This window comes from Microcaecilia unicolor, chromosome 6 (assembly GCF_901765095.1).
Source record: "Microcaecilia unicolor chromosome 6, aMicUni1.1, whole genome shotgun sequence".
NCBI lineage: Eukaryota > Metazoa > Chordata > Amphibia > Gymnophiona > Siphonopidae > Microcaecilia > Microcaecilia unicolor.
In genome coordinates, this window is record NC_044036.1 from 81,900,941 (window position 1) to 81,924,582 (window position 23,642).

Genomic DNA, 23,642 nt, shown 5'->3' on the forward strand with positions numbered 1-23,642 from the left:
CACCTAAGCGCTATGAGACAGATTCTATAAAAGGCGCCTAAAAAATCTGCATGGTAAACATTTCCACCCAAGTGTATTCTATAAGCGGCACCTGGATTTAGGCGTGGTATATAGATCATGATAAGTTGATATCCCAGCATCTAAAACTACGTGCCTCCATTTATACCAACAAAAACACGGCATAAATCCCTGCGCATAGACTTATGTGCACTGGGCCATATTCTATAACTTCACGTGTAAATTTTGGAATGCCCATGAAATCCCCATTTCCCTGCCCATAGTCATGCCCCTTTTGAACTGTGCTCATTAGAATTTAGGCACAGTTCATTACAGAATACGCTTAACAAGTTGTGTGTGTAAATTATAATTATTACCAGTTAAGTGATTATTGCTTGTTAAGTGCTGTTATCAACACTGATTAGCTTGCTAAGCCAATTAAGTTATGCACATTCTTATAGAATACGCCTGGATTTTGGCGCAGACCCCTAGGTGCAATATAGAATCCGGGGGATAATTGGATAGTGTTGCAGCAGTCGCTGTTGATATTCAGCAGCACTGTCCGGTTAAATAGCACTGAATATCCATGACAGAGCTAGCCATGGCGATTTAACTGGGCAGGAGCGTGTCCAGTCCAGTTAAATCACTTTGAATATCTGCCCAGTGCTGATTTCAATATTCAGTATCTTCCAAGGTCTCTTTACTATGCCTGTTAAGGAATATCTCATCCCCAACCCTCAGGGAATGACAGGCCAAGAAATTTGCACATGTTTAAATAAATACATGGTGTCTGGAAAAAGTAAGACCCCTTACATAGTCTCAAAATACTTGCAATTGTTTAAACATTTAGTATGACCTTTGAAAATACATTAGTCCAACCTTTATTAGAAAACTCTCTTAGCAAATGCTTTGTACTATCCCCCAGATTCTAAATGTATTTATTTAATACATTTATATCCCACATTTTCCCACTAAATTGCAGGCTCAATGTGGCTTACACTAATCTGTAGGGAGGCTACAGTGCATGAAGTACAATTATACAGTTGATAGTAAGATAGTAAATATCATTTAAAACAACAATGTGTAAAAGATAGTAAAGATAATTAGTGTCCTTGAACCTTGTTAAGACTAAAAGTTGAACAAAATTATGTTGAACCTGGAGAATAAGCTTTTTTAAACAGTATGGCCTTCAATAATATAGTGCGCCTAAAGATCTGCGCCGAAATCCAAGTGTATTCTGGAGTGGAGGAGTGGCCTAGTGGTTAGAGCACTGGTCTTGACATCCAGAGGTGCCCATTTCAAATCCCACTGCTGCTCCTTGTGATCTTGGGCAAGTCACTTAACCCTCCATAGCCTCAGGTACAAACTTAGATTGTGAGCCCTCCAGGGACAGAGAAATACCCAGTGTACCTGAATGTAACTCACCTTGCGCTACTACTGAAAAAGGTGTGAGCAAAATCTAAACAAATAAATACACACAACTTAATTGGCTTAACCAATCAGCGTTGCTAACAGCATTTAACAAGCAATAATGAGCGCTCATTGGCAATAATTAGAATTTATGTGCACAACTCGCTAAGCGTATTCTGTAATGCACTGCACCTAACTTGTAATGCACGCAGACAAAAAGGGGCATGGTTATAGGCATGGAAATGGGTGTTTCATAGGCATTCCAAAATTTACACTCATAGTTGTAGAATATGGCCTAGTGTGCCTAAATCTACATACCAGGATTTACACCATGTTTTCATTGGCATAAATGGATGCACATAGGTTTAGGCGCAGGGATATCAACTAACCATATTCTATATACTGCACCTAAATCTAGGCACTGTTTATAGAATACGCTTAGGTGAAAATGCTTTCTACACAGATTTTTTTAGGCACCATATACAGTGGTGGAAATAAGTATTTGATCCCTTGCTGATTTTGTAAGTTTGCCCACTGACAAAGACATGAGCAGCCCATAATTGAAGGGTAGGTTATTGGTAACAGTGAGAGATAGCACATCACAAATTAAATCCGGAAAATCACATTGTGGAAAGTATATGAATTTATTTGCATTCTGCAGAGGGAAATAAGTATTTAATCCCTCTGGCAAACAAGACCTAATACTTGGTGGCAAAACCCTTGTTGGCAAGCACAGCGGTCAGACGTCTTCTGTAGTTGATGATGAGGTTTGCACACATGTCAGGAGGAATTTTGGTCCACTCCTCTTTGCAGATCATCTCTAAATCATTAAGAGTTCTGGGCTGTCGCTTGGCAACTCGCAGCTTCAGCTCCCTCCATAAGTTTTCAATGGGATTAAGGTCTGGTGACTGGCTAGGCCACTCCATGACCCTAATGTGCTTCTTCCTGAGCCACTCCTTTGTTGCCTTGGCTGTATGTTTTGGGTCATTGTCGTGCTGGAAGACCCAGCCACGACCCATTTTTAAGGCCCTGGCGGAGGGAAGGAGGTTGTCACTCAGAATTGTACGGTACATGGCCCCATCCATTCTCCCATTGATGCGGTGAAGTAGTCCTGTGCCCTTAGCAGAGAAACACCCCCAAAACATAACATTTCCACCTCCATGCTTGACAGTGGGGACGGTGTTCTTTGGGTCATAGGCAGCATTTCTCTTCCTCCAAACACGGCGAGTTGAGTTCATGCCAAAGAGCTCAATTTTTGTCTCATCTGACCACAGCACCTTCTCCCAATCACTCTCGGCATCATCCAGGTGTTCACTGGCAAACTTCAGACGGGCCGTCACATGTGCCTTCCGGAGCAGGGGGACCTTGCGGGCACTGCAGGATTGCAATCCGTTATGTCGTAATGTGTTACCAATGGTTTTCGTGGTGACAGTGGTCCCAGCTGCCTTGAGATCATTGACAAGTTCCCCCCTTGTAGTTGTAGGCTGATTTCTAACCTTCCTCATGATCAAGGATACCCCACGAGGTGAGATTTTGCGTGGAGCCCCAGATCTTTGTCGATTGACAGTCATTTTGTACTTCTTCCATTTTCTTACTATGGCACCAACAGTTGTCTCCTTCTCGCCCAGCGTCTTACTGATGGTTTTGTAGCCCATTCCAGCCTTGTGCAGGTGTATGATCTTGTCCCTGACATCCTTAGACAGCTCCTTGCTCTTGGCCATTTTGTAGAGGTTAGAGTCTGACTGATTCACTGAGTCTGTGGACAGGTGTCTTTCATACAGGTGACCATTGCCGACAGCTGTCTGTCATGCAGGTAACGAGTTGATTTGGAGCATCTACCTGGTCTGTAGGGGCCAGATCTCTTACTGGTTGGTGGGGGATCAAATACTTATTTCCCTCTGCAGAATGCAAATAAATTCATATACTTTCCACAATGTGATTTTCCGGATTTAATTTGTGATGTGCTATCTCTCACTGTTACCAATAACCTACCCTTCAATTATGGGCTGCTCATGTCTTTGTCAGTGGGCAAACTTACAAAATCAGCAAGGGATCAAATACTTATTTCCACCACTGTATAGAATCCCCTCTTATTTTTCACAAAAATGTAATCATGACTTTATCTTCTTCGCAAAACACCATTTTGCTAAAACAGTTCTTAATAGTCAGTTCCTGAATGATGTCCTTTTGAAAACAGGGTTCATCCAGGTTTTACAGCATCTTGCAATAATATCTGTCAATAATGGTAATAATTTTTTAATATTATTTTTGAGTTATTTGGAAAAATGTTGGGGGTCCCATTTTTCTGGACACTGTGTACATGCCTTAATTTTCCAAATTAGGTCAGTGCTCCTCAATTTTCTAGCTTGTAAAACAGCAAAGTGCATGATCGATATGTACCTGCTGTGGAAGGTCACGTATATCTCTGTTCACAGCCAGGTCCAGTTTCTCAAGGTTCTCACAGCTGCTGAGCTCTACTGGAATATCCTTAATTTTATTGTAACTAACAAGCAGTTCTTGGAGTTTAATCAGTTGTCCTGCAAGGGATGCAAACCAAAGTCATTATTAGAAGTTGATAGGCTGTCCCATGGGGCTGTGCAGAAAGTATTACTCAGGTTTAACCTAGTTTTATTGGCCAGGCAATACAGAAATGGTTTTTAACATGGCTAGATGTGGAAACCATCACCACACACCATATTAAAATGCATGGTAATGCAGGCATTAACAATTCTGCAGCTATGCCCAAAAATTGAAGTTGGCGATGTGTGTTGTCCACAGGAAACATTTTGCCAGGTCTGGGGGAGCGTAAAAGGGTAAGTTAAGAGGAGTAGGTGTCTAGCATCACCCTCTCTCTCCCTCCAGCCCGACCATCCTATCTGGACTGCTTTCTGCAAGAGACCCCCAGTAGCCCTCCCCTTTCCCCTTTATTTAAAAACAAACTTCCCCTGGTAGTCTAGTGGCCCCTCCCTCCCCCCCCCCCTCCTGCTTCTAAAAACGTCCCTGGTATCTAGCATCATCCATTCTTTGCCCCCTGAAAAAATATGGCACCCCTCCTCCCAGAGCATTTTTCTCTTGTATGGCAGCTGACTCCACTTGCTATATCCCAGGATGCATCCACTCGCTCCTGTCTCATTTTAAGTTCTGGAGTCGGGGGGGGGGGGGGGGGGTCCTACTAGATACCAGAGATTTCATTCTTTAGTTTGGTCAGGTTGAGGTGCCACTAGACATCAGGAATATTTTTCAGGGGTCAGGGAGGGATGGAGCTGTCATGTTACGGGAGGGGTGCTGCTAGACACCAGAGATATTTGGGGGGGGGGCAGTGAAGGAAGAGTGTAGGGATGAGAGTAGGTTTGACAGGTCATTGGGTTGGGGGGGTGAGGAGAGGTCAATACAAAATGCTGTTTGGCATGCTTTCGTGTGTGTTTTAAATGTCACCCTTCCTGTCAGTGCCTGATCCAACCACTACTCTGGCACAGACAGGAAAGGTGACATTTAGTAATGAGCTGTGGATTATTGCCGCAATTTTAACATGGCAGTACTTTGCATGTTCATTGCCTATAGCATGCTGCAATATTTGTATAGCACTAATTTTGCAGCAGAATGTGGGCTCTACCCCGAGACTTCCTGCATGGGCTGCCAAGTGACAGTCTCGCACACTGCCGTGCAGAGAGACTAGGGTTCCATTCCAGGCTCAAATGTTCTTTTCCCCAGATCAGCCAAGGCCAGGGATGCTGCAGAGGCAGTATTCACAGCCCCAGGGAGAGGAAGGAAGGATTTGAGAGATATGTTCATCATACAATGGAGAGCAAGTAGCCAAATGGATAGAGCAATGGGTGGAGAACCAGGGAAGCTGGGGTTCAAATCTTGTGTGTGCCACCAACATCTCTTGTGACCTTGGAAAAGTCATTATCCATTGCTTCTGGTACCTAATTAGATTGTAATCTCTTTGAGTCAGAGACATATCATGTATGAATATTTATCCCTATGGTACAGCACTGTGTATGTCCAGTAATGGTATAAAATAAGTAGTACTAGTAACATGCAGTGGCTGGATTTAGTGTCCATGAACTCAGGAATCTTGAAGGAGTTCTGGTGCACAAGCTCTGACCAAGGACTGTCGTAGAGAGGACAGGTGAAACTAATTAGGAGGTAATATTTGTGAATGAAAGCACATGGCACCAGATTCCAGTATGATGTTGATGGAACTCAAAGCCCAAAGAAGCAGGGGGAAATGGGCAGGTCCAAAAAAAAAAAATTAGGGAGTTAAAGAAGACCAACTCCTTCACAAGGGAAACCAGACAAGCAAAAAACAGTGGAAGATCCAAAACACCAAGTCACAAGATGGACCAAGAAGCGACCCTCTCTGTGATTTGCCTAAAACGCACCTTCCTTTCTTCAAGAAAGGAATCACTTTTAAGCGCTAGCAGTGTTGTCTACAGGACCCCTGAGGAAGGCTTCATAGCCGAAATACAGCCTGTGTTGGGTCATTTGCCTAAAACGCACCTTCCTTTCTTCAAGAAAGGAATCACTTTTAAGCGCTAGCAGTGTTGTCTACAGGACCCCTGAGGAAGGCTTCATAGCCAAAATACAGCCTGTGTTGGGTCATTTGTACCAACACATCCTGTTTTACCATTGAAGAATAAACTTTTATTATCTTGATCATCTTGTGACTCAGTGTTTTGGATCTTCCACTGTTTTTTACTTACCAAAAAAGATTTGAAATATTAAGTTATAAAATATTAATGTTACAGGTCTCTTCATGAGAACAAGCTTTGGAGCACTGTTAGATCTGCAATTAATACAACTAAGGAAAGCAACCAGCTCACAAAGAGGAATAATCAACTCACCGATTTCTCTGGGAATTTCTACAATTGAATTTCGGGACAAATCCAACACAAGAAGATTGCAAAATTTTCCAATGAACGTGGGAATCTTTATTAAATTTATTCGATGCAGTTGCCATTCCTGGAGATGAGTCAGTTTTGCTATGGCAGATGGCAATGTCTGAAATCAGAAAGGACAGAAGAGAGACCTTCAGATACAAAACGAGGAAGGAGACTACAACCTTCAGATGTAAATCTGGTAAGGAAAGCAGAGAAACCATCAGGGAAAGTCAGAATGATAAAGAAACATGCAAGAATGTATTTTTCTGAATGTTGTTATTACTGAAGTTTTCAAATGAACATGTAGGTACTTATTCACTAAGGAGTCAATATTTAGCAGTAACATAACATATAACATAACATAGTAAATGACGGCAGATAAAGACCTGTACAGAAATCCACTTAAATTGAACCTGATTACTAATCTGGTTAACTTTAAGTGGATTTCCAGACAATTTATCTGCTTAAGTCAGACTGTTGAATCTGCATTCCTAAATGTATCTCGCTAAATCTAAGAAAGCTAATTGTGCAGTTCTACTTAAGTGGATACCGGTAACGTGGTGGCACTGCTTAATGGCACCATCCAGTTATTTGTAAGCTCTGTTCCTGGAGCACCTCCAATCCCTCTCAGTTAAGTAGTTAAATTTTAACCAGTAGCAAGGTCTCAGGTTTTAATCACTCAAATGTCATACATTTTCAACGACAACAATTTCTGTGGCTAACTCCAACGCCAACTAGATAAATTGTTTTGAATATTGATCCCTAATGACTTTTTCTCCTGTGTCTTATTAGAAAAGAACATAATGAATTGGGTTCTCAGTGGTAAAGACACTACCAGCCTCATTTTAGACAGAACACAGAAATCAGAATTTCTGCATCCAGGTCGGGGCGTGTACAGTATAGACAGTATTTTAGAATTGGTTCTGCTGATGTAGATACTGTTCTAAAATACATACAAGAAAGCATATGGATGTGGCAGCATATGCAGCGGAAGTAACCGTTTCACAAAGAAAAACATGGAGAACATCAATAGAGGAAACATGACTACAAATGCATGTATGTGCCGACACTTGTAAGTTGTGAATGTGTAAATATCAGTATGTATATGTGTGTGTCAGCCATTTTATAAACTTACACATCTGAATGCCGCTAGTTACACACAGAGGCCACATTCAGTTTGGAGGAGTAAATAAACAATGGGGACTGGCCTAAATGTGCAATTTTGAAAAACATGTACATGTGACGAAGGCGGTGTAAATCCTGATATGCAAATTGTCCCCCTTTGTGAAACAGGGAATACAAATGTAAATTTTAACCCTGCCCACATCATATCCAAACCCTTGTAGTCTACACAAACCCTCAAATGCTATAAATAATGCCTAAAGTTAGGCACCCAGATGCGCACCCATTATAGAATATAGTCAGTGATGTGTGTAACATAGTTAGTTCATTCGTTTTAAAGTAGCTCTTAATTGGAGATAAGTATCAATCATTGGCCTTAATAAGCACTTGCGCATGGAACTGAGTTATGCCCCTATTCTGTATACTGAACACCTAACTTATCTCACATGTGAGTGCAGAGGAGGCCTGGGCATAGGCAGGTCAGGGGTGATGATATAGAATAAGGTCATTTCTGCACCTAAGATAGCCACTAGCATTACAAGGTTTTAGCAGGTGTAAATCTAACGCCCAAAGTTAGGTGCGAGATCTGTGCTAAGCCAGTATTCTGCAAGGGACACTCTTCGCAGTGCTCCCTTTGCAGAATAGTAGTTTAGCTCAGATCTTTTCAGCATCTAATTTTGGGTGCCATTTACTGAATCTCCCCCCTCCCCGTTCATATATTACACATGTAAATGCCATTATTTACATGTGTACATCACAAATTGGGTCTCTAAAATAAGGGCCTACATGTATAAAAGCATGTAGAAAAATCAATTTTTAACATTAGAAATGCAACTTGTTTGTTATAATTCATGAAAAATGGGCTTAAAAACTGCTTATTTGTTTGACCACGTTTCTGAATAGTTTCATAGTAACAGTGCATATGCTGGTAGACAAAAATCATTTGGCCCAACCAGTCTGCCAAGTTGCTTCCATCAATGCTACTCTAGTTTTGGTTATCATTCTTCCTTGCCTATACCATGAGATCTCAACTGTCAACCATATAATTTTGAGTGTTTGCTAGAGCTAATTTCTTATCCTTTATGTTATTCACTAGGGAATGTAGCCAAGCCATTGTGCTAGAAACATATAAACATGATGGCAGATAAAGGCCATATGACCCATCCAGTCTGCCCATCCTCTGTAACCCCTAATTCTTCCTGTTCCTAAGCAATCCCACATGCTTATCCCATGCCTTTTAAAATTCTGGAACAGTCTTCGACTCCACCACATCCACCGGAAGGCCATTCCACGCCTCCACCATCCTTTCTGTGAAATAATACTTCCTTAGGTTACTCCTAAGTCTATTATATATAAGCACATAAGCACTGCCACGCTGGGAAAAGACCAAAGGTCCATCAAGCCCAGCTCTCTGTCTCCGACAGCGGCCAATCCAGGCCCCAAGAACCTGGCAACCCTCTCAACTTTGTCGTATGCCCCCTCATTCCAGAGCTCTCCTTCATTTGAAAAAGGCTCTCTTCCTGTAAACGTTTCTATCATGTCTCCTCTCTCCCTCCTCTCTTCCAGCGTATACATGTTGAGGTTCATAAGCCTGTCCCTATAATTTTTGCATTCAAGACCGCTTACTAATTTCGTAGCCGCCCTCTGGACCAACTCCATCCTGTTTATATCTTTCCGTAGGTGCGGTCTCCAGAACTGCACGCAGTACTCCAAATGAGGCCTCACCAGAGACTTATACAACGGCACTATCACCTCCTTTCCTGCTGGTCATGCCTCTCTTTATGCACCCAAGCATCCTTCTGGCTTTGGACGTCGCTTTTTCTACCTGTTTGAAAGCTTTAAGGTCGTCAGACACAATCACCCCCAAGTCCCGCTCTTCCTTCTCACACTGAAGCACTACACCCCCTATACTGTACCGTTCCCTCGGATTTTTGCGACCCAAGTGCATGACCCTGCATTTTTTGGGATTAAATCTTAGTTGCCAAATATCGGTCCATTCCTCTAGCTTCGCTAGGTCCTTCCTCATGTCATTCACACCCTCCAGGGTGTCCACCCTGTTGCAGAGTTTACTATCATCCGCAAAGAGACAAACCTTACCAGACAGCCCTTCCGCAATATCGCTCACAAAGATGTTGTTTATGATAGGTGACCTGCCTTATCTAGCAATTGTATCTGAGAAAACATTACAACCTTACTCTCGAGAGCCAAGTAAACTCTGTAACAAAGAAAATGTTCTATTCAATGTCGAAGCTCAAATGATTAAAAACTTTCTTCCCAAGAGCAACCTTTCGAAACCTAATACAATCAATGGTCCTAAACCATGCAGATTATTGCAACGGAATCTACGCGGGTTGCAAAGAACAACTCATTAAAAAACTCCAGACCGTCCAAAATACAGCAGCCAGGCTGATATTCAGCAAAACACACTTCGAAAGTGCCAAACCCCTTCGAGAAAAATTACATTGGCTCCCAATCAAAGAACGGATCATCTTCAAAATCTGCACCTTAGTCCACAAAATCATATATGGCGTAGTCCCAGGATACATGATAGACCTTAGAGATCTACCAATAAGAAACAAAGTCAGATTGTCAAGATCTTACCTAAACCTACAATACCCAAATTGCAAAGGACTGAAATACAAAACAACTTATGCATCCGGCTTCTCCTACATAAGCGCACAACTATGGAATGGCCTCCCAAAAGCTGTGAAAACAATCCACAACCAACCTCTTCAAAAAGGCCTACCCCAACGACCCAACGTAAACCTCTTCACCCAGCAACACAGCATGACTATGATCGTACTGGACAACACGCAATCTTCATCCCTTCCGACCCTCCACATATACCCCATACGATCACTATACAACCTTGTATTTGTTATCAACCGACTGGGCAAACGCCTTTGACGGTACTATGTAAGCCACATTGAGCCTGCAAATAGGTGGGAAAATGTGGGGTACAAATGCAACTAATAAAATTACAGCCTACTGTGCACCATGCTAGTCAACCTTGCCATTTCTTTTTTTTTAATTTTTATGAAGTCTTTATTAAACATTTGTCAAGGCAACATCACAAAGTACAGCAAACCAGGACATGTACGCAATGGAATTGCTGGCCGATAATACCAAAATATCCAGCATTACAATACCCCAACAGTGTAAAGCAATAATATTTCTTGATATACAGAAAGATAACTGTAACTTCAAAGTATTTTAAGAGTTTTCTTACACCCATCCCCCCTAACCTATCCCCTTACCCTCCCTCACCATCACCTTACATCTCAATTAACTCCTGAACCCCCCCCCCCAACCCGCTTACTAGCACTACTACACAGGGTCCAGACACACCGCAAACCAGCTCAGTAGTAGTTCAGAAAGGGGTTCCAAACAACCTCCCATTTAGCAAGAGTATGACATTTAATTGCCCAAAGTCTTTCCATCTCACAAATATACCAGAGTTTGTTTAGCTATTTAATAATAGGGGGAAAAGAAGGTTGCTTCCAGTGTGCTGCTAATGTCACACGGGCAGCAGACATCGCATGTCGCACCAGCAAGGATTGGGACTTTGTTAGGCCTGGAGGCTTTTTGCAAAGCAGAAAGTAAAGCAGAGACCACCTAAGTGGTCTATCTATCCATCTTTGTAACCTATACTGTATTCCCTTCCAGTAAGCCCTAGCCTTTCCACGTCCAGCAGAGGTGACTCATAGTCCCCTTAGCCCCACAGCCCCTCCAGCATGACACTAATACTTCAGAATAAATTTGGTTAAGATGTACCGGCGTCAGGTACCACCTGTACAGCACCTTGAAACAATTTTCCTTTATAGGGACAGAGATAGAGACCTTTAGAGAAGCCCGCTCCAGTAGAGACCAATCATCCTCATCAATTTCAATCCCCAACTCATCCTGCCACTTTCTATGGTGTGCACAAGAAGGTTTAGCCAGGGATCTCAAATATTTATACAAGCAAGAAATCAAGCCCTTTGTGCTCCTAGAATCTTCACAAAAATCTTCCAGATATGGGTTTTCTGTAAGTATCTGAGTTTTGATTGTGGAAGAAGATAAAAAGTGTCTCAGCTGAGTGTAGGCATAGAACTCCTGCAGCAAACTAGAGAACTCTTTCACCATAGTGTCAAAAGATTTAAAGGCGTCCTCCTCATACAGTTGACCCCAAGTTGTGAGACCTAGAGAAGCCCATCGGGCAAAAGGCCCCAGACCCATGCCCGAAGGAAACATTGGATTCAGCCAAATTGGTGATATTTATTTATTTATTTTATTTCATAGCACCAATTTAGGCTTAGTAAATATGGCGTCCCAATAATATAGAGTGGACAAAATCGAAGGGCAAATGCTCAGAGATATTCTACTGTGTTTCTAGGGATCCACATGAGCCCACTAAGAAGAGAGGGAGCCACATCCCCCTGCTCTAGCTTAACCCAAAGCTTCTGAGGAGAATTCTGATACCATTCTAAAGCAGAGCGAGCCTGGGCCACCCGATAATACCAAACAACATTAGGTACTCCCAAACCACCCTTCCCCGGGTCCTGGTAGAGAAGGGAACACGGCAACCTAGGCCGTTTTTTATGCCAAATGAACAGGTTCAATCACCTGTGCACACCAGAAAGGAAGGATCAAGACATTCTCAAGGGAAGGACCTGAAATAGGTACATCAGCCTAGGAAGAATATTCATTTTTAAAGTAGCTATACGCCCAAACCAAGATAAATTCAACCAGTCCCAACGATCCAAGTCTCTATAAATGTCTTTCAGGAGAGGAGAGTAATTTGCAGAGAACAGAGCAACGAATTGAGGAGTAATAACAACATCTAAGTACTTCAGTCCTTTGGAAAGCCAGTGAAAAGGGAATTTACCTTGAAAAGATGTTAACAAATTTGGTGATATGCCTACTGGCATAGCCTCTGATTTACCCATATTAAGCTTAAAACCGAAGACCATTGAGTATTCCTTTAGAACTTGTAGTAGATTAGGGAATGAGATCAAGGGCTTGGTTAAAGAAAACAATATATTGCCCGCAAATAAAGACACTTTGTACTCATTTCCTCCCACTAAAATACCCGTTACGTTGAGATTGGAACACAACTGCTCGGCTAAAGGTTCCATTACTTGGGCAAAAAGCATCGGCAAAAGAGGACAGCCCTGACGTGTGCCTCTCCCAAGGGGAAACAACGAGGAGTTACCCCCATTGATCCACACACAAGCAGTCGGGGATGCATAGAGTGCCTGAATACAACCCCTGAAGTGAGAGCCAAACCCGAATTTTTCCAATACGTTATCCATAAAAGGCCAATGGACTCTGTCAAAGGCCTTTTCTTACCTTGTCATTTCTTACTGTAATCTTAACTCTGTTCCATCACTGCTCATGTAGGTAGATTTTTTAAAACTCCTACTTTGGCCTACTGCAATTCTGGGTAGTGTCCAAACACCAAATCCTAGGCCCCTTGTGTCTGTACCCTACTGACCCTCCTCACCTTTCCTTACCTCTGCTCTCTGTGCCAGAGGTTCTCAATCCAGTCCTTGTTATCTCCAGTCATTGATATCTCCAATGAATATGCATGAGCTAGATTTGTGTGCACTACTTTCATTATATGCAAATGGTTTAGTCTCCTGATGAGGCATATTTGGCAAAACATGCAGTCGTGTAGAGACTAATGCAGTCCACTTTTGATTGTGAACAGCGTTGAGTGGTGTCTAGCATGTGGTTCCTTTGCCTTATCAAGTTACCAGTAACTGAGTCAAGGTTTCTATAACTGATGGATCAAGATTGAAACAGGGAACTACAAACGGTGTTATTTGTGCCTATTGTTTTCAACACGGACATTGGTGAACTGTTAATAACTGAGAGGATCCTTTAGTGCTGGATTGTTAACAGGATCTCCTGTTTTGAACTGATTTCATACGTAGTACTAGAATTTTTACTTTTCATCTTATCGGGCAGAATCGACTCCAGCAGTGACACCTATCAGGCTTGATTTTAATGCTTTGTTATAGGGCAGTTCGTAATAGTGTTTATTTAAAGTTGTACTTGATATGAATAAAAATAATGTTCAATGATTAGTATTCACTGAGGATATCCTAAACACCAGACTGGTTAGGTGTGTCCCAAAGAGGGGTTGAGAACGAGAAGCCCTGCTCTAAACTAATCATGCTTGTACTCTGCAGTGGATTTGGCTACTGCCATCTCTTCTTTTAAGATATTCCAGACATCCATCACCCCTTTTAATATATTTCCTCATATTTCTCCTGAACTTTCCTTCCTCTGGCTTCATTCCTTGCAACCTTTATGTACTTTATTAAAGCCTCCTACATATTTGAATAGCTTATCAAAGATCCTCTTTCCTCCATGTTTTGTCCTTGCAAAGTATTCCTAACACTATGCTTGGCATTCAGTTTAAATCAGACTATAGAATATCACTATGAGAAAACTCAGAACTCTTTTGAACCAAAATCTTCTTTAGTGCAGTAATTAAACATGGAAAAATAACTTACAGTTCAGATGTGCTGGACAAGAGTTTTTGCGTTGAAAACTGGGAGTCTGTTCTCAACCAGCTCTCTCTCCATGCAAGAGAGAAGCTGGGAGTCAGGGTCCACTGAACCACAAGGCCTTTTTCAGATTTAGAAGGGGGGGGGGATCAGGGATCCACCGAACCACCAAGGCTTTTCCAGATTTAGAAGGGGGGTCCACCAGAGCACCAGGGCTTTTCTAGATTTAGAAATGGGGCTCAGGGGTCTACCAGACCAGGCCAGGTTTTTTATTTTATTTTATTTTATAGGAAAGGGGTTGGAACACCACAGCCTGCTCTTGTGCACATGCCCAGGCACAATCCTACCCCTTAATTCTCTAATGCTCAATGCTAACACACACCGATATATTTGCATCTCATTAACATTGAGCATTAGGGAGTTGTTCTGGGGCGCTGTTCAGTACAGCACTGGAGTTTTGAGCATTGGGACCTTGGTGTCTAGAATCTGTCTAGTGGCCTATACTTGTTGAACATGTTTGTGATAGAACATATGCTGGACTTGCAACTCTCTCTCACTTCACCAGAGGGTGTTAGCAGTGCTCATTACATTTGTAATTAGTTAAAAGCATTATCATTGCTAAAGGTAACAGCTGACAAATATTACCTTCCATTCTTCTTTTTCTATCTTTAAAATAAGTCTTCCATCTTCCTTGATAACCTTTGTTTTGAGTTTGGCTAAGCTGATCCTATCTTCCCAGGCATGTGCAAGTCTGGAAGGTAGACAAATCATTAACGCTGTTGTTTTCTAGCAGTGCAATTTGTCACCTGAGCAGCACTGGGGATGGCCTGCCTTTTCCACCTGGCACCATTAGAGCATGCTTTGGCAAGAAGCTTTGCACTAGTCAGGTAAGTATTTACTTTATTAACATGATAAATAATATCCATCATGGGCACTCTCCTGAGAGATTGGGAGAGGTGGAAACAAATAGTGCTAAAGTTTCCCTGGAACTTACTTAAATATCTTGCATTCAGTACTTGGATGTAATTTTTAAAAAATGTAACAAGGAAAATATGTTATCCCCAAGAAGGTTTGATGACAGGAGATGGCAGGAGCATACTTGGCCCATTATCTGGGCTAAAGCCAGGAGGCAGAGCTTGGCACTCTATCAATTACATTGTTTTGGATGTACCAAGATGGTGGCAGCTGCATCAGGGAGAATGAAAACCTCCTTGGGTGGACTGGCTTCAGTGTTGTGATGTCACGCCGTTTCCTGTTCATCAAACCTCCTTGTGTATCCCTAAGCATTCTGCCAAGCACACAACTCAGGACATTTGTAGAATGAGACCTAGAGGAAGGCCACTGAACAGGAAGCCACAGAGGCAGTATGATGTCACAAAATTCACAGAGAAAGCCAGCTGAGACATAAAGGGGGCAATAACGTACAGGCTGCCTAAAGTTAGGTACCTATATTGTGTGCGCGAGGCACAAATTCTATAATGGCAATTATTGTATTTATTTATTTATTTATTAGGATTTATTTACTGCCTTTTTGCAAGAATTCATTCAAGGTGATGTACAGTTGGGTGCTTAATTGCCACGATAAGAATACAAGTGTAAGGCTGCAGCTATGCACGTAACTTTAGGTGCAAACATTTACACTAGCTCTGTAAATGCTCACGCCTAAATGCAGCAGTTATGCACATAACTGGTTTACATGCCCCTCCCACACCCACACTTCTCTTGTTATACACTATAGAATTTAGACACTAACATTATAGAATAGTGCCTAACTGCAAATTAGGCCAATTAACTCCTATAATTGCCAATTATTGGTTGCTAGTGTCAATTATCTGGCACTGTTCTACAATCTGCATGCAATTTTCCACACTTAGCATGAAAATATATGTATAAGATTATAGAACAAGCGGGAAACTGTTGCTGTATGGCCTGATAAAAAAACCTTTAAGAGTGGACTAACACGGCTACCACACCTCTCTGCCTGATAAAAAAAAATCTGTAAAATGTATAAAAATAGACCTCAAGTAACAGAGATTAGACTAAAATAAACTCCAGAATGGGCTACTCTAGTAGACACTTATCTAAATGTATGATCTTCACAACAAAATGTTTCCATGGCCTTTAGACAAATAAGAACTTCTGGAAATTGCACACCATTAGATAAAGTTGAAGAATTTGTGCAAGGGTTTTAGGACAATGCTCTGTTAAATCCTATGGTACGCTATGTACAAATGCTTAGTTGAATGCTTAGTTAATTTTCCTCCAGTTCAATGTTGGTTCTGTAACTTACTTTGATACAGAAGCCTTCTGTCGGAGTTCTCGTTCTATCTTCAGCTCTTCTTTTTGCTTCTCTATTCTTTTCTCCCAAAGTGCCTTGACACTAGTAAAGGAACCAATGCAAACTGTGGTGGTATCCATGCTGCTTCCTCACTGCTGCATAGGGGCTTCTGCTTTCAGTAGAGTCGTGTCTTCATCTTCTTCTTTCTGGACCTAACAGCATTGAAGGAGATGAAACAGGTCTACCTATGCTTGCTAGTTAGTACAGACCCTAGCATGGATACCATTCAGCAGTGTAACATCTTACACCATTTCCCCAGTCTCAGTCTGGCACTGAGTCCTGTCATACTGTTATAAGCGGCTCTACTAACCCGCCTTGGGTGAATTTTTTTCCAAGAAGGTAACTAACTAAAAAGAGCATGAATATGATGGTATCCCAGCCTGGAAGACTGAAATTAGGACACACTTTCAGGATGTCTGTATATATTTATGCACTTGAATTTAGCAGTAGATATTAAAGTATAGCACAAGAGTGTCTAACCTCGGTCTTTGAGGACTGCAATCCAGTCAGGTTTTCAGGATTTCTCCTATGAATATACATAACTACTATCTATTTACAACTTGCGCTTACAATAGCGGAACAGGAGTGTCATAAAACCCAATTGGGGGAATATCATAACGAACACTGTGGAGTATTGAGGACTTTAAATGAGAGAGGACATGTGTCTTTAAAACTACAGAGACTAAGAGGAGTTAGCTGAATAATATCAAATTATATGTAGTTGAGCGAGACTGTGGACAAAAGCGGGAAATGCATTATATAGTTTTGATATTTACTTATGTATTCAAGGTTATTGAAGTGAGGTATGTGTGTAGTAAGAGTGGGAATGATTGTAGATTTGAGTGAAAGCAAACATAGGCAAATGCATAAGAATGCTTAGCAAGTGATAATCAAAGAAAAAGTGGAAAACAATAAAGGATTTTGCTGTAAAATTAGAGGCAGTTGTATTTATTGTAACAATGAATATACATGTATTTGCATGTGTGACAGAGATACCTCTCCCCCCCCCTCTCTGGTGTCAGGCCCCCCCCTCTCTCTCTCTGATGTCAGGCCCTCCCTCTCTCTCTCTGGTGTCTGAGTGTTACTGTGCAGGACGCTGAGCTCTGGCTGTGCTTCAAGAAACTGACCAATCCTATTTAATAGAATGCACCTCCAACATTCTGAAGCCAAGAAACCTCGTGTGGTTGGTCACTTCTGCTTGTGACGAACCCGGAAGTACATGATATCAATTCAGAAGATGAATACAGAGAGCAGGAATGCCTCAGCCATGCAGTCAGCTTCAGAATGTTGGGGTTGGGTTTTATTATATAGGATGAGACAACACAGGAAGGGGTGATGGATCTGGCACTTTAAAAATGGGGAGAATGTGTCCATGTCATCATGAGAGGTCCCCTGAAATTTACCTGATGTGTAGATCAGTATTAGAACATAGGCAGCAGACTTTTAAATGGGGGAGTACCTTAGTCATTAACTAAATGAGAAATGCTAGGGGACGCAGAAAAGCATTGTGCAAAGCTAAAAGGAAATATTATAAAGGCAACAAACCTTTTTGGAGAAAGTGGCCATTATCATTTTTAAAGAAGTAGCTAAAAAATGAGGAAGCAAACTGTTCATAAACCCGAGTTTGATATGGCAAGGATAAATCAAACTTGGGTATACGTATAGTATTACATACCATGTAAAATTAGTTTATCTTGTTGGGCAGACTGCATGGTCCATACAGGTCTTTATCTGCTGTCATTTACTACGTCACCACGTATGTTACTATGAAAGAGATGGCAGAAAGAGGAAGACAGGCTGATTATCTTGAGAATAAAGTGTCATGTTGTACTATACCCATTGTTGTTGGAACAGACTGAGGAATGCAGGGCCGGTCCTAGGGTCTCTGGCGCCCCCCTGCAGACTGAGTTGGCGCCCCCCTGCAGACTGAGTTGACGCCCGTGCGCGCCCCCACCAGCATCTCCTTTCTCTCTTCTCCCACCCTGCCCCTGTCCAGCGATTCTCCGCCCCCATCCCCCGCCATACCACGCTGCCCTTGGTGCTTTAAATCTTTAATTTACCTCCATTCCAGCAGCCACGTCATTTGAAAGCCCTGCCCCATCTCTAGCCTTCCCTCCCTTCGTGAGTTCGTTCCGAAGTCCCGCCCTTGAGGAAATGACATCAGAAGGCGGGACTGCGGAATGAACTCACGAAGGGAGGGAAGGCTAGAGACGGGGCAGGGCTTTCAAATGACGCCGCTGCTGGAACAGAGGTAAATTAAAGATTTAAAGCACCAAGAGCGGTGCGGTATGGTGCCGCAGCAGCGCCCTTGAAAGCAGGCGCCCCCCTGCAGCGCTTACCCCGCTTACTGGGTTTGACCGGCCCTGGAGGAATGTGTCTCACAGCAATAGAGTATGTTGACCCTTGTGGAGATTGAGGTTACTCAAGTATTCATGTCTTTGCATACAACAAACTTATCTCTTGACCCCTGCCCCACTGGTTGGATAAAATCAATTAAGGTTGAGATAGCAGACTTCTCAGTAAATCAGCTCTCTCTGGCAATTAGTGTAATTTCAGATTATTTAAAGTTAGCAAGTGATTTGTCATATCATAAAAACCTGACCTAGATGTTTTACAACACAAATAGAGAGGGTAACACAGCATACACAGAAAGTATACAAACAAAAAAAAAAGCAACACTGGGCCTTCAAGACTGGGACAAATAAAGTTCTTTATTAATGATGCAACATGTAGAAATAAATATGCATCACCTTCTCTATTTGCGTTACAACTGATTACTTATGGACTTTCCTCAGTAATCATGAACTACTGAACCCATCTGTGATAGAATTTGCAGTTTACTTAACAATCTGTAAATCAATGATGTTTGAAATTCATTGGTTTACACTAAACACATATATTTCTTTGAATATAATTATAACTACTTACCTGTGGGATGCTCTATGTTCTAATATGTCCAATTTATTATTTTAACTAGTATAGAAATATATATTGTTTTCTTTTATAGATTGTTCATATATTTTTGGTGTTTTATTTATTTTTATTTTTATTTTATTTTTTACCCATGTTAGAAATATGTTTTTGTACATTTATGTGGTTGTTTTTATTTCTGTATTTTATTATCAGACCCCTGAGGCAGGCGCTGTTTAGCGCCGAAACACGGCCCATGTCGGGTCCGGTCATCAATAAAGAACTTTATTTGTCTCAGTCAGTCTTGAAGGCCCAGTGTTGCTTTTTTTGTTTGTCTAGATGTTTTACAACCCAGCTCTTACCATTCAACATCTTTTGCCATTCTTGGCTAAAATAATTCAGCAGTCTGTCTTGAGACAGCTGCAGGAGTTCATTAGGTACTGAGCAACATGGTTTTCGAAAGTACCATAGTGTTGAGACACTGCTGCTTTCTGTTTGATACTCTGGTAAAGGATTTAGAGATAAGGGAAGGGATTAATTATGGGTTTTTCTGGATGTTATTGCTGCATTTGAATCTGCAATCACCTGGGTCCTGACACACAGGAGCAGGAGAGAGACAGAATGAGAGAGCAGAACCTTCTCCCTTCCTCCAGAAACCTTGCCAGCACGGGCTCCCCTTGGAGGCCAAGCCCGGGGAATCTTACCCTCTTGCCTTCCTGCCCTCCCCCCCCCCCAGAGGCCCTGAGCCTGTATACCACCTTGACCTGCCAGTCAGTAAAAAAGGCTGTATAGCAAATGTAAATAAACTATAAACTTTCTATATAATGACAAAGGATGCAGGTGGGAAGCAAAACATCTGCTTGGCCACAGGGTTCCACATTCTCAGCATTGTTTAATATCTACCTATATCTACAGGGTCCACAGTATGCACCTTCTGAATGATATAATGCAGTTACATGCTGGCTCATGGCACATGGTCTATCCAATAATAATAAAACAGAAGTTCTGTGCATCGTCAGAGACAAAACATGCCTCCCCTCCTCCCTCCAAAAGATAATTTCCAGAAACAATGCTGAGATTTCAGTTAAACCTGAAACTGTCTATTTAGAGTCATCTTTAGATCAACATTTGACCATGCACTTGCACATCTATGAGGCAGAACATTGAGGCAGAGGTAAAATAGTCAGAGAAGGCAGCAAAGATGGTTTGGGATATCCATTAACAACGTCAGGAGGAACAGAAATCCCGAATGAGGATCTTAAATCTGCAATCTTCCTTACAAAATATATCAAAAGAAGCTTCTATGTACCCCCAACTGGAAACTATTGCTCTATAATACTGATGCATACAAATTAGTTTTGCCTTAATTTTAGCTTGTCTTTTTCTACTTGACAGCAAAATAGAATTCAGACATCTATTAAGCATATTGCTCAAATGCTGATAGAAAATGCTGTGTAAAGCAAACTAAAGTGTAAGGCCCAGTTATTCTCCCACTGTGCAGAGAAAATCATTAACTTCAGAAATGGGGACCCCACCTTCCCATCTACTCACCCCCCCCCCCCTTCACTTCACCTACCCCTTGCTAATAAGGAGCCATCACAACTGTGTGGAGTAACAAAAAAGGCCGCCTCTTCTTTATTGTCAACAACTTACATGCAACTATATAACAAAACAAATTCAACAACCCCCCCTCCCCGAGCTACATCAAAAGTATCCAACAGTCATCATTTGTACCCCCAGGTCACTCGCCCTCTCACCAAGCAAGGGTCTGTGGTGCCAGTATGGTCCTCCACACATGATTTTAAATCAGGTCACTTGACCCCTTAATTACAATCCGGCTTAGCTCTCTAAGCCCGAGACCTTATAGCTCAGGCTACTGCCTGCTGTGACAAAAGCCTCACCCAGTTTGCCAACCTGCCCATAAACCGTGCCTGAACAAATGGGAGAGAAAGCGGGAAAAGCTGCCTTCGAGAAGCAGGAAAAGCCCTGAATCCCGGAGGCATTCCCTTAAATATCCCTGCCTTCCTTCTGCCCCATCTGGGACTTCCTCCTTGCTCCCACCAATCCTCCCAGCCCCTGGCCTGTTATACCTTCAAACAGCTCAATGGCAAGCCAAGCCCTCAAAGTTAGTAGCCCGATGACCCCTGGGCCTACCCCTCACCCCCAGACTTTTGTAATTGCCACTACCTTCCTACCTCCACCTCCAGAAAGGAGGGCCCCCATCCTTCAGTTAAGGGGTGCCCTCCAGACATGCTCTCAGGCAAGGCAATTCTAGTTCTTTGGAAAATCAGGTTTGATGGTGTCTTGATGGGAAGATGCTGTGACAGGCTCTGCTGAAATGTCTAAATGTAAAGGGAAAGTGCAAAAGAGTTTCCCTCCAAATCTCAGCACCAGACCTCTTACTGGCAGGTGACCATTTTGGAGCTAGTTCAGTGTACTACATCTCTTAGCTCACCCAAAGCTCCTGGGGTCCCAAAAAGAGCATCGGTCCCCATGGAACATGAAACATAGCTGTCACCAGGTGAGAGGTTGGCCCCACCTGTACCATCGGGGACATTTCAGGAGATGAAGGAAGCAGGGTAGCAAGTTTTGAACTTAAGCACACCATTCTCGGAGGGGGCTCCTTCTGGGTTGTCAAGATCACCAGGAAATCTAATGATTGTGCAGAAGAGAGCAGAGTCACTAACTCTGGACACTGAAGGCTGCTGGGAATGACCCAGGGGAGATTAGACCCTCCCAGGCAGGGCTGGAGGAGTTGTTTTGTGGCTCTGGGAGGTTTTCTATCCATCTTTCACAGTTAGAAAGGCTGCAACAAATTGCTCTTGATGTGCTATGGGAAGCATTGACTGGCTTACATAAATCAATTTCAGCGTTGGCACTGTTGCTTACAGATAGTTCTTCAAAGACAGTAGTGCATGCTGGAAAGGTCAAGAAGTGTCAGGAAAAGATTGGTAAACTGGAAGAAAGCACTAGTAAATTGTCTCAACCAAGGCTCACTTTGATAACTGATAAAAATTTAGTCCATCGAAAACTGGAGGCTTTAGAGCATGGGGCATGGTATTTGAATTTGAGGGTTTTAAGCTTTCCTAAATCTTCCCTTTTTGCTTCAAGAGATTTATTTAAGAAATATATACTTGAAATTTTGAAAATTCCCGAGACCGCACTTCCACCTATTAATAACTTATATTATAAACCAGCTAAACAGAGAGATTTATTAAACACCTGAATGTGACCCTGAGTTATCTGCTGATAGTTTGGGTATAACTGCAGTACTGGAACATTCTGATTTTGGAGAAATTAAGTGGGCAACTTTACTGGTGTCCTTTGACTTCCCACATGTATTAAATCTATTTTTCAATCACAGTTTCTTCATCTTTTGTGGTCTAGGATGATGGTAGATACTGAAAATAGTGGGACCATTATATTGTGTAAGATGTAGTCTCTCCTTTTTCCTTCTTTTTTCCTCCTTTTGGGGTCCTTTTACTAAGCTGCGGTATTAAATGGCCTTAGCGTGCCTCTTACGCGTGTTTGTCCCCCACACTAACCCCCAAATTCTATATATGGCACTTTAAGTTGTACACACTAATTGCAAGCACAACTTAATTGATTAAAATGCCAATCAGTGCTGATAATTTGTACTTAACCAATTAGCAGCACTAATTGGCTTTAATTAGAATTTACACTCACAACTTTCTAGGTGTATCCTATAACATGGTGTGCTTAAATTCTAATGCATACAGTCAAAAGGGGGCGTGGTCATGGGTGTGGAATGGGCGGGTTGTGAGCATTCCAAAAAACTATGCATACTATTATGGAATACACCTGATCTGTGCCTAACTTAGGTGCAGGTATTTAGGCCTGGTTTTAGGTGGCCTAAATGGGTGCACCTAAATTTTAGGTTCAAGAATGGCACGAGCGTATTCCATAAACTACGGATAACTTTAGGTGTAGTTGATAGAATCACACTAACTGCTGGTTTTATAGTGCCATATGTAGAATTTCCCCCCAAGCTCATTTTTACCACAGCCGTAAAATGGCTTATTTTCCCTTTTTTCCATTAATGGCCACACATTAATGTTGCCGTAAGTGCGCAGCCAAAAAAATAGCATGTGAGCACTTACAACATCTATTTTGTAGGTGGTAAGGGCTCATGCGCTAATCCTCTGCTAATCAGTTAGTATGCAGTAATGTAACTGCGCTGATTCACACAAAATGCCCACCCTCTGTCCCCAGACATGCAGTATACAAAGCATGTGGTTTACATGCACAGATCAGGAAATGACATAGGATGCTTGACTGCGTCCCACAATATATAAGAACATAAGCATTGCCATACTGGGATAGACTGAAGGTCCATCAAGCCCAGTATCCTATTTTCAACAGTGGCCAATCCAGGTTACCAGTATCTGGCAAGATCCCAAAACAGTGCAATACATTTAATGCTGCTTATCCTAGAAATAAGCAGTGGATTTTCCCAAGTCCACC

General features: G+C 42.1%; 1 protein-coding gene across 1 annotated transcript in view; it reads right to left on the reverse strand.

Moving 5' to 3' along the window:
• LRRC39 (leucine rich repeat containing 39) overlaps window positions 1–23,642 on the reverse strand; it is a 53,089-nt gene that overhangs the window by 27,355 nt on the left and 2,092 nt on the right. Inside the window, exons 2-5 of the mRNA XM_030207599.1 lie at window positions 16,200–16,399; window positions 14,555–14,660; window positions 6,255–6,411; window positions 3,808–3,944 (exon numbers count right to left, since the gene is read on the reverse strand). Of these exons, the coding sequence (XP_030063459.1) occupies window positions 3,808–3,944; window positions 6,255–6,411; window positions 14,555–14,660; window positions 16,200–16,327 (528 nt within the window). The 5' untranslated portion in view covers window positions 16,328–16,399. The remainder of the gene's footprint in view (window positions 1–3,807; window positions 3,945–6,254; window positions 6,412–14,554; window positions 14,661–16,199; window positions 16,400–23,642) is intronic.